Source organism: Montipora capricornis, chromosome 11 (genome assembly GCF_036669925.1).
Source record: "Montipora capricornis isolate CH-2021 chromosome 11, ASM3666992v2, whole genome shotgun sequence".
Taxonomy (NCBI): Eukaryota; Metazoa; Cnidaria; class Anthozoa; order Scleractinia; family Acroporidae; genus Montipora; species Montipora capricornis.
The window spans coordinates 11,231,550-11,243,965 of record NC_090893.1 but is presented as its reverse complement, the minus strand read 5'-3'; the positions used below and the strand labels follow the sequence as shown (position 1 = coordinate 11,243,965).

Sequence of the window (12,416 nt, the reverse complement as noted above, 5' to 3'; positions counted from 1 at the left end):
ATTGAAGAGGTTCACCACATTCTCTTTGAGTTCCGTGATTGGTTTACTTGATTTTCGGACTGTTTTCGGGCAGTTTCGTGTACATTGCTTTTGATTTTACTAAATAAAGAAAACAAAGAAACTTCCGTGGATGCACAAAACTAGAAAGAAAAAATGCCACCAAGCTGGCGATTTTACAAGTCGCTGTGCGGCTCAAGACCCGTTCTGACTACTAGTTGGTATTCAATGCTTGTATCGTGGTAGTCCCTGACAACCTCTTCAGTGGCTGCACCTCGAACTCGGGTTCTTCCGCCTCACCCTAAACAGAACCCTAACCCGAACCCTAACTCATATGACCAGCGAGACACAAGTCCCAGTAACCGCAACCTTTTGAGTTCTTAGACCTAATGAGTATAATTCAGAGCTAAAAAAATGGCATCGACCGTTTCAAATGGCAACGACCGTTCTGAGAAATGGCAACGACCGTTTCGAATGGCAACGACCGTTTGCGAAAGGGAAATAAGCCACGCCGTCTTCCTTGTATCCTCTTGAGTTTCAAAGTACGCTCTCAGACATTGCCTGACTGAACGCACTGATCACACTCGCATGAATATGGCGGGCGCTTTTCAAGTTGAGAGTTAAAGTGAACACTCCAAACCCATGTGCTTGACTAAGTGCAGGAAATTGCCCTTGCTTCATTGAGTCAAATATCGTCCCTCAGTGCTATCAGTTCTTGTAAAACATTGCCCTCGATGTCATTGTATGTAACTGCATTGGACGACCCAGCAATATACGTGTCTAATATGTGTCCCGCTTAAAAGGATTTCATGTATCGCTATTTTGGTTAGTCATTTTGTGACGCCTACACTAGGTAATGTAAATCAAGAAGTTTACATTTTACACTTCCATAATTCGGCATAATCTCAATCTAACCCTCTTATTCGCCCTTGTCACACGGCGGCCGGGAGACCAAAAAAGCTTTGTTTTACCACGCCAAGCCTCACCCCCATGGTTTCCACTGCGAGGCTTAGCGTGGTAAAACAAAGCTTTTTTGGTCTCACGGGACAATATGGCCGCCGTATGACAAGGGCGAATGGACACGTCTTATCAAAAAATCGACGGTGAAGGAATATATCATCCGAAGCCAATATTTAGACTCCATCCCACGCTGAAGTTAACGGATTTACATGTATTTTCAAGAAAAGACTTCTCATAATTTCAAGAAATCCGACTATCTGAATTATGCATTTCTATGTAGAGTACTTTTAAAGTATAGGTCGTTTTTTATTGTTACGTATGATTTGGGATTTATAAAATTCGATTTTTACAAACTTTATTTTTCGACACGATCCAGTAAGGGATCAACGTTGTTGTAATCAGTGCTAGTCGTGCGCAGTCGTGGAAACTGACCGACATAAACCGCGTTGCACCAGCGCGATACAACACTGAAGTAAACTACGAGCAGTCCCTCTTTCGAGGAGAAGACAGGCACGAGAAAAAATGGCCGCTCGAAATCTGGATTTCGCTCGCTCCTCCTCGCATCCAGATTTCGCTCGGCTATTTTATCTCTCTATATCGTGCCTCTCCTCCTCACGCGCAAGATGGCTGCTCGTAGTCCAACACTGAAGGAGCGAAATTTACATAAATATGCCCTTTCAAACAAATGTTCAATACACAATCTTAAAATCGGTTCGCTTTTGAGAATAATTATAGCATATATACCAAGAGACGTTGCACGCAAACGCTGATCCGAGCTCGTCCGCAGTCCAGCTGCCTCGCAGTCATTACCGAAAGACTCGGGGTTCGTTTTCAAGTCAATTTGGTTCTCTCATGCGCAATAACATAACAAAACACCCACGGTTCTTTTTTTCTTAAAGTATTTTTGATAGCGGAAAAAAGTAAAAACATTGAGATGGTGTTCTTCAGAGAAAAAAGGCAGAAATTTGCGGGGAGGAGGACTTGAATAACTCCACCAAATTTTCCTCTTGTTCACCTTCGTGATTTCCTCGCCTGTTTCTGGTTTCTTTGTCTCGTTCAAAAACGGAAACTTTAAGTGTTTAGCACCCTACTTGCTATTAACAATAACGGTTCGCCAGTAGGTTGATAGTTATGCGATTGGGAATATTAGACTCTCTCGTTCATAGCACATTGTCACTTGATCCCCGTGAGTACCCGCATTCAATTTATTCTACTTTTATGTGCACGAAGTTTTGATTATTTCAGTGCAACAAGCAAATAGGTAGCGATATTGAAATGAACTGCTGTTGTAGATTTGACCGATGTCCTTTTTCAGGCAGTTTTGCTGAGCTAAAACTCTTAACCGGGCATTATCGTGACACCTATTTTTCGCCGTAGTTACAAAAACGAAAAAAAGAGTCTAGTATTTTTAAATAAGAAATTCAGTTCGATCGATTAATCATGTAAGAGCTACTTCTTAGCTCATAGAGGAAACGAAAGACATAAGTACTTTTTACATCGGCGATAATACCGTATCATTCACTGTTTTCTTTGTTAAATACAGCAAAGAAAAAAAATGCAACACTGAAATTATCTTTCTTGTTAAAAAAAGATGAAACACACAGAAAATGATTTAAAAGCCAAGTAATTGCCATTTCCCGAAAAAAAAATTCTAACTGAATACTTAAAGGTAGATATTGTTCTGGTTTTTTTGAAATTCTTAATTCAATTCTATGCAAAGAAGGTAATTGAATTTCAGTTTCAAGAAGTAACTTTAACGTAAACTTCTGGGAGGCTTAAAATCTTCGCAAAGAGATTTGATATGTTCCGTTTTTCTTTTCAACTGGCTCTTTGAATTTTGGAACGAAAACCATTACTTAATTTAAATTAAGAGGGTTGCTATTAAAATTCTATACAGACTGCGCGTGAACTGGTGATAAAGTTTCTAGTTAATAATGTATCAAAAAACCACCGATACTAAACAGTAAGGAAATAGTGGATATTTGAAAGGAAAAGAAAATAAGGGGGACATTGTTTTAATATTTAATAATACCATGCATTGAGAAATTTCAGGATGAAAATTAATGGAGGGCCTAAATGGGCCGGTCTGCAGCTTTTGGAGAAACATTCATTATTCCGAATTTAGTCTTTTCCACTCTTAAGCTGACCTTTCAGGGCTTCCATTTCTCATTTGTACAGACCGTTTCGTGAGGGAAACAAAAGGAGAAAAAGCTAAACAATACGCGTTGAATCGCAAAGAAGAAAATGTTTTGTAAAGTAGCTCTTTGAATGGAAGTGGGACATTAGCATACGGAACACCTGCCACCATGGTGTTTATTTCTTATATTGGCCACGCTATATAACCAACGATAACGCCTCGCTACCTGGTCCTTTTAGCTAAACTGATCATCCCAAGAACTAACAAGACCGCAAAACAGCATAATTTTTGGGAAAGATTGACCTCTGCGTGTTGACTGAGTATCACGGTCACAAAGTTGCAATGGCATAATAACTCACAAAATTTTAGTTTGGTAAGCCTGTCAATGATTGCAAATAAATTCAAAGCTAATGTCTGAAATTCGAAACGAATATCAAAGTGCGCATTAGCTTGGATGTTTACAGAAACTGCGCCCTTTTCATTGCCGTTTACAAGCCTTTTTTGGTAACGACAACAAGTTACGTTAATGTGCCTTAACCGCAACTTAATAAACGCTCAGTAGACAAGTTGACAAATTGTCAAAGAAATTAAGAACGCTGCATTCAAAAACAAAACATATCATGGCGTTTTGAGGTGAATTTGATGACTTCTTTACCGTAAACTAAAATCACTAATGAAGAGACTGCTGATAATTTTTAAAACTATTTTTAACATTCGTGCTTTCCTGTCATTCACCACGTGCGTTCGTTGTTTTGTCTCGCAAAATTAATGCATAATAACACTTAAGCTCGCCCTTAGAAACAATTACTGATGAAACCGGGCTGCTGTTTGACAGGGCGAATCCACTGGCCAATCAAGTTTCAGTAAAATGACCCCGTTGTTTTTCCGAAATGCTGACTTCTGAAAACACTACGAGATTCACTCAAAACGCGTCCAAAGAAATATTGCGATTGGCTAATACTAATGATCATTTTCTATAGGACAATGAGACCACATGTGCGCTGCCTCTCCTTAAATCCATTTTCAATGCGCTTTTCAAATGCATTCAAAGTAGTGATGATAAAGCGACAAAAGCAGCATTTGAAAAGCTCTCGGCCGGCAGCTGGTACGGTGGACTGATCAGTGTATAATTGCCATTCCATGCACACACATTAAATTTGAACACTCGCGCTCTTTAGCAGCTACCAACCCTTTGTTAGCTTCAAAGCCCGGTGTGCTTTATTCACAAAGTTAATCATCGCGATCGAAACAAGAGGAAACTGAATCCACCCTTTCGCTTTTGCTTCCTTGGTCACGCGGAAAGATCACTGAGGCTTATTTCTTTAATACAGTTTCTGATATACACGCGATAAATCGCACACTGAACCACGAGCTACGGACAATGGGAGACGAGATGCTGAGCGTGTTCTACAGCGGTGACATTTTTCCCAGCCATGGAAAGATCAGCACTCGGGGAGTAACGAGCCTGAAGGCTAGTTTTGATGAAAAGAGCGAATTTCGCCTCTTTAAGGACTACTTTGGCTTAATACGGCTTGTCCAAAATGTCGCAGATTTGGAAAGCGCGGAGCCCGGATTTGACAGCTTGTACGATTTTACCTACACCAAGAGATCCCGGGTAGACAGCATGGGATCAGATCATTCTCTAACAAGCTCAAGCTCTGGCGGCAACGCCGATATTGAACTCTGTATAGAAACGTCCAAGGTGCCTGCGCCGTCGCTTGCACCCGGAGCGCCAACACGAGTTTCGAAGCGAAACGTTGAAAACAGCAGTGAGGTGGCTAATCGCAACCGTAAGAATCGGGAAAGCAAAAAAAACCGGAACGCAAACGTTTGCGTGTTTTGCAGAAATAACGGCGAGAGCAAGAAGGTATATTCAAGTCATGTTTTGAAAGATGCTGAAGGCAACACAACATGTCCCATTCTACGGGCCTATACCTGTCCTCTCTGCAAGGCGTCCGGCGATGAATCTCATACAATCAAGTACTGTCCGAAGAACAAGGGTGCTTCAAAACAGCAACAACAAAACGCATCAGCAGCGACGGCAGTCGGCCAAGCTTGAACTCGGAACATTAAAATGTCACAACCGCACGTGGGTCAGGTTTTTTTTTTTCAAGTTGCGAAACATACTGAGAAACGCAAGCTACACACCTGCAGGATATAAGACGAGAGGGTTAATTTTTATCGTACAGCTACTCAAAAGGCCGATGCCCTGAGAAATCAAGCCTCTAAACTACATGGTAAAATTAATAGAGATATAAATATATAATACAAGGATATTAAACTTGTATTTAGATTGACAGTTTAAGTTTTTATAACGATGCAAACCTTAATATTTTGTGCTTATCTTCACACAAAAATGTAGATTTTTAGATATTTTCTAAGGTTAAATACCCTTTATAGCACTAAAATGCCGCAATAAGTCGCAATGGACGCGGCTGTAACGTTTGCCGTTTGGGCAAGCTCACTATATTGTCTGATTTATCCAAGCAAGAATTTTTGAGCTTTAACGGTCCCTGTTTAAGGGATGGTGGAATTTTAAAGAATTTGAAATGTCAGTAATTATTGTGTACCAAAATTTGCCTATATAACATTGGGTTAGTCAAAAATTTACAACTTATACAAAATTAATTTGTGTACAGGACTGCGGAGAATAAGATGTTAACTTTTGGTGCTGAAATCATTTAATCGATGAATAATTTTACCCGCCATTGAAATTTCTAGTTTCTAAGACGGGGTAATCTGGCAGACTAAAATGGAAATATGTTCTTTTGTTAACCTTAAAGGTTAGCAACAACAGAGATTAATTATAATTTAAGGCTGAACTGAGAAAAAACTAAATTAAAGTTGCAACCCTGGAATAACTAAATTTCAGAATGTCATCGTGTAAAAATTGACCGTCATAATGCAGACGGACGAGGCATAAGTTTCCCTCATTCGGAGCTTGCAACGCACGCGTATCCAACGTATTTTCCGAGGCAATAGAAAAATTCATTTCAAGGCTCTGTAAGTTTTGACTTAACGATTAAAAAGAACTGGAATTGACAAAATTTATAGTCTCACAACATGAAAGAATACCTATCTATTATCATTCACGCAATAAAAAAATGAATTGTTTTCGAAAGAAAGCGTTGTTAACCGAAACCCCGCGCTGAAATTCACTTAATGGAAACAAACTAGCCGAGTGTTCTTTAAGTTTCGTTTAGAAAAGAAGACCTTTGAACAATTTTTTTAACGTTATGGCAAATACATTATTAACATATATATATATATATATTACGAACCGTCGATATGGGTGTTTGTATCAATAAAAAGGTCTGTTTTTTCAGTGGTGTGAAAAAGAGACGCCGACTACGGTTTCACACAATAGAGAACTCGTACATTTCTTCTTGGGTCTCGTGGAACCATTTTCTTAGGGGTAAAGAATCTCAGTTATTGGTTTTCACTTTCTCCTAAAAAATCGATCCCGTTTTCCTAAACTTAAGATTTCTATTTCCGGGGAAGATCGTCGAATGTAAGTAACCACAGAGCATTGCTTTGTTTGATAAGGTTCACGGTTTTTTTTCCAGTACATGTATTAGCCAGTTTCTACATTAGCTTTTGAAAATCTTAGATTAAGTCGTCATAAGTTTCTAGACTCATCGAATAATCACAGTTTAGTGTTGTTTAGCACATGTGAATTAAAATGAACGTGAGAGTAAAAAACCACAGGTTTCAGTTTGACCCTCGCGAATCGTTGAAATCGAAACAAAAAGACACGAGACTTGAGTTCGACACAATAGAATTCTTAACGTAAATAAAATGTGATATTTATTTGGCCTTGATTACGTGTTCTGTCTACTGTCAAGGAGAAACACTTCTTGACCAGTATTCCACACCGGCTAGAGATTAAAAGCTTTGTTTTGTAGCCGATTCAGAAAGGGAATTTTTCTTAGCGTGTGAATATTAATCCGCTTTCATTTTCGTCTTTCTTGGCCTTTCTTACCGTTGGCTTTGCGCAAGGGGCAATGAATGAACAACACAGCTTGATTCCCGTGGAAAATGACAAAACGCACAAAAAGGTACAATAAGCCAAATCGAACGGTGTTCCGCAGTTATGTTGCTATAACCCAAAGATGCGACTATCAGTGAAAACGAATAAAGAACATTTTAAACTTAACGTTTTATTCGAATGAGACGAAAAAAAGCCTAATAAATACGAAAAGTAATGAGGTGGACTTTAAGTTTATAAATAAAAGTTTGAAAGAGGTGAATACCTGTGTGTTTAAAAGTTATGCTACTATTTCTTGACCTCACTTGGGATTTTTCCACCACTGATTATTGAGTTTTTACTGGAGCCAAAAAATATATCGTGTTTGTGAATTTGAAAGGAAATGGTTTTATTTGCATTTTAGCAAGTCTGTGATGTTTGCGCAAACCTGAAAAGTAACTGTGAAAAAAACCGAATTGATTGCATGCTGAGACAATTGTTCCGAAGTGTTTACAAAAACAAGGCAAAAAAACAGTAGCGATCGGCAGTGATAATGCAGTTATGTTACGGTGAATACTTTACTTGCACTCAGAATTTCACCAACAGTTAGTAACAAAACATCGGAAGGAAAAGGGAATAAATTGGACAAATAATATATGTATCTCATGTTTAGAATGCAAAAGGCGAGGTCTGTAGTCCTATTTGATGAAATGGATGAACTACATTAAGTCATAATTTTCTCTGTGTCGCCGGGGTATATTGTGCCCGGTCCGGAATACAAGTATACACGCCGTTTCTTCAGTCATGACTGATGAACTTAAGTACAACTTAAATAGACCAGTTATTGGGCTGTTTTGTTCAAATATTGTCTGCAAAACAATGCTTTCTTGTCAATCGCCGCGATCGTTCGATATTCAACGATCTGGGTGGGTTCGAATAGTCAGTGAGAACAAAAATGGTACGGACCTTTCCACCAAACTTGATACTGTCAAATCTTTGACAGTTGTCAGTTTCATCTCTCCAAATAATCGGAAGCAGTGAACAAAAGCCATCCTACTTTCTTTCATTTTTCGAGAAAAGTTCCGCAAGAAAAAGGTAATGAATTTCTTGTTGCTCTTATCTCAAATTCAAGCAGTTGCCAGTTGCAATTCAATTTCCTCGTTCAGTTTCGAAAATCACTTAAAAAAAAAAGGCAGTGAATTTTGTTATATCGATTTGTTTTATCGAGTTCTGGCTGGAGAATCGGCATCAAACTTTTTATCTCTTTGTGTTAAGTGAAGAGAGAATCGATAAACTCGTACACAATTGATCGCCTGAAACAGGCATAACCGCACTCCCGAAACGTGCACGGAAAATCTACAGCTGTAATTTTTTAAGGTTTAGAGCTTAGAGATAACAGGAAAACAGCAGTTCTCTTAGCCGGAGGATGTAAATTAAAGACGTTTTTGTTTTCTCTTGGAAAAACACAACAAAGCACGAGACACATACATGTAGGTCAAACAATAACTGATCGTCAACTGCAAAACAAGTTAAGGTATATCTTCATCGCAAAAAAATAAATTATTTCATCTATTTAAGAAGGTGAAAACATTTCTTGAGTTGTTTATTTTATCTTTTAAAAAATTTTCAAGCAACACCACTGATTGGGTTTGTAAACCGTCAAGGATATCATTTGTTAATCAAATGAAATTCGCTTGCAACAGATGTCTTAATTCTAAAATGTTTTCCAAGTAATTCGGAAGTGAATGCAGATTAAAAATTCGTTTTCTTCAGAAACTACCAACCAAAGAAGACGCAGGGTACTGATATTCAGACTGTAACTAACACTTTTACACTTTAACACCGTTATTTCCTCCTTGTATTTTCCTTGGACAGTTCTGAATTTTCCGGATCAATATTTCAGGCATTAACTCCGACTGAGTAGTCCAGATAAGGTGTCGAAGTTTATCTCCTTAAGTTGAGCCGACGATGTCAACAAAAAGAAAAAAAACAGGACTTTTGAGCTGTCGCTCACCAAGTGAATTAGGTTTCGTATTTTTAGAAGGCGGAAAAGGCAGAAGTCTTGTTATATTTTTTCAAAAACTCCTTCATTTACAACAGCAATTTTTGTTTCTTTCAATGTCCTGTCCGTAATTAAAGTGCAAAATGCAAATGCTAACTTATGATTCGATAAATCTGATATACGTCTAATATCAAGGCGTCAGTATGAAAACAGTATTTTTCTTTCATATACGATTAGAATTCTTGACGGCAACATTCAACAAACAGAAAAGATGTGTATGATCAAAGCTTAAGATCCAATTAAGTTCCTCTCCAATCAAACAACATTCATCTTTGGTTCTTGAGAGGTATTGCAAATACATTTTCACGTCTAAGCTTTGCTGGGCTCATTTTGGACACTTTAAAAGGGAAGTAAACAAAGAGAACAAGTCAAAATTCATCATTTTTGGAGACATTATAATCTCCTTTTAATCAGCCGGCTTGCCTTAACTAACTTGTTTTTGTTGTTGTTGTTGTTGTTGTTGTTTTGTTTTATTTATTTTTTTTTCGATTAGTTATTGACGGGAAGTGAATCTAGGTGCAAACAGAAGTAAATTTATTCTATAAATGATTTGCAAGATGCGGTTACTCTACACGCGATCATAGCTGGATAGTAATCTGTCGGCGGCTTTTGTCTTCGGGCAAAAGCCTATAACAGATCGAATTTGCCTTCAGCCGAATCGTAGCTAGTCAGGGAAACACATTTTTGTGGATGAATAAAGAAACAGGAGGTCGGAGTTCGTTTGGTACTCACGATGGCTGCAAAATTTAGCGATACTGTAGGGTTTCTTTGTACTGTGCGCCTGTCAGCGGTGGGATCCACACCAGTTAGTAAGGTCAGCAAACTCAACACCTAAATCGGTTGCAAAGGCTTTTATGATCAAACGAAGCAATACAAGATGGCCGATCTAAAACCAGGCCCCGAGCACGATGGACGCGCACATAACATAATTGAATTAAGGTGCAGCACGCGCGTTTTTGAGACGCGGACAGCAACCGGAAATGAGCTGAATTTTTCCTTCATGACTGTTCGGGAGGTTGGAGGCCCGGAACAGAAGGGTCGAGGCCGTACTAATTCTGTGTTTTATATCATGGTGAGAAGAGAAATCCAAGTATCGATCTGTGTGTGTTGGCTTCCGATACACATCAATAACGACAACACCATTTCTTCTGGAAACCAAGGTGTCTAGGAAGGCAATTTGACCATTGTTTTCAAGTTTAATGGTGAAACCAATTACGTTAGGGGCGCATTAGAAGCTAATGGCTATCCTTCGTCTGTTATTTCTGCCATCCTTTACAAGAAGCCACCCCCACCTACAGTGCCTCCACCAGAAGAACTGATTTCTGTGTTTTTCAAATGGGTCGAAACGTCAGATACGTATCAGGGTTATGCATGCCTCCGTTACATCAGTGGCCTAACCGAACATCTTACAAGATTACTCCGTAACCATGAAATCCGCGTCGTCAACAAACCGTTCAAAACTCTTCAACAACAATTCCCGTCCCCAAAGTACCGACAACCTTCAGATCTCCAATGTGATGTTGTTTATAAAATCCCATGTAAAGACTGTTCTTAAAACTACATAGAAGAAACCGGAAGGTGTTTCCAAACCCGTAAAAAGGAACATCAACGAAACTTGAAAAACTACACAAAGGGTTCAAATGTTGCTAACCATGCATGGCTAAATAATCACTCCATTGACTTTGATAATGCTTGCGCTATTGACAAAGGCAATTACCGCGTTCGAAAAGCACTAGAATCTAGGCACACAGCTAAAACAGTTGACGCGGATAATAACTCAAAACCGTTTCCTAAGCAATACTCTATTTTACTGCAATTAGACTTCATCTACATTTTATTTCTTAGCTTTTTTCACACATTTTTTGTATTCTATTTTTTAAAAGAAAATTTCGCACTCCATTTCGTATATATTTCCATCCGCGCGCTAACTTTTTTCATTCGTTAAAGGCTATAGACTGATAGCCAAAAGCTTATATTTTTAACCTTTTTTTAACCAGAGAACGTTTTTTACTTCAAGATTATTATTATTATTATTATTATTATTAATTTTTTTTAGAGTAGAAGGATTTAATAATGTTCTAAATCAATGTTTAATATTAATCATAACCATTACAATTTTCTCAAATTATGTACCACGTAGAGAAAGTAATAAATCCTAAAACAATCCTTCAGGCTGCCGGGTTCCTGAAAGGTGTAATAACCCTATTCCAGGGATAGATTTTAAACAAGCTGAGAAGATTCACAATAGGCGAGGCAAAGAGTTGAACCCAGATCGATGGCTTCATCCTGCAGTTTCCGATATCCACTAGACTAACGAGAAAACCTACCGGAGGATTGAATTTTTTAGAGTATTGAAATAGTAGTACCCAGCAAAACAATTGAAAGGGGTTTTTAGACCCAAATACTGTAGATCTGTGCGGCATAGCTTGGAAACGCTATTTCTTGTTAAACTACAGCTGTAATTCTGCCTGTTTTCATTCCTTTTTAGAGCGGTAAGCTTGTCAATATTAACATGGGATATTGAGTCGTGTGATTGTTACGAAATGTCCAATGTCAGTTTATGACCCGTTGGTATACAAAACAAACGAAAAATGTCGCTGGCGTTTTGCATAAGAATAGGGCCAAATTCCCAAAAGACGTTTTCGATATTGTTCTGTTTACCACAATGGCCGCCATTACGTCAGCAGGCCAAGGATACCCTTGTAAATACCTGACAAATGTTTTCAGGGGCACCCGACGTCAATTTTCGGAAAATATCTGTTCGGAAGACGATTTGAGATCTAGAATGTTCGGAGGATTTGTTCTAAAATTTTCTTGCTTGCCTGCCTGTCCAAGAATTTTTGAACATCTAAAAAATGGTATAATTGCCCATTTTAAACGGATTTTTACCGTAAAAAGGTCACCTAAAACTTTCGATAGCCTTTTTTCTGGCTGAAATTTTCGAAAAGGTAAGTTTTGATCTATGTAATTTTCGGATCACTGGACTTTCAGCTAGGAAATCCGAACAGATGAACAATTTTTAAGGGATAAAAATATGCCTATATCTACCGTTTAATACTAAAATATGTTTAACAAAGCTAGGTTTAAGTGGTTTAGAACTATATTCTCGTTGTGTGTCCCTGATGTTTTCTTTACAAGTTGCCATGATCATAGGATCATGATTACAATAAACAAAACAAACCTATGAACATTATTTATTACAGACCGGTTAAACTGGGTTTTCCAATGGTCAAGTCTTTCAACTTGGTTATTTTCCCACTCTTCTGCCCGGAGGCAAACAAATATAAGATATA

At 38.3% G+C, this 12,416-nt stretch overlaps 1 protein-coding gene across 1 annotated transcript; it reads left to right on the top strand.

The window, feature by feature from the left end:
- The first annotated feature begins 4,045 nt into the window (after window positions 1-4,045).
- On the top strand, window positions 4,046-6,913 carry LOC138022942 (uncharacterized). Its single transcript, XM_068869966.1, has one exon. It carries the CDS (start codon window positions 4,476-4,478, stop codon window positions 5,151-5,153), a length of 678 nt encoding a protein of 225 aa, XP_068726067.1. The 5' UTR covers window positions 4,046-4,475; the 3' UTR covers window positions 5,154-6,913.
- The last annotated feature ends 5,503 nt before the right edge of the window (window positions 6,914-12,416 follow it).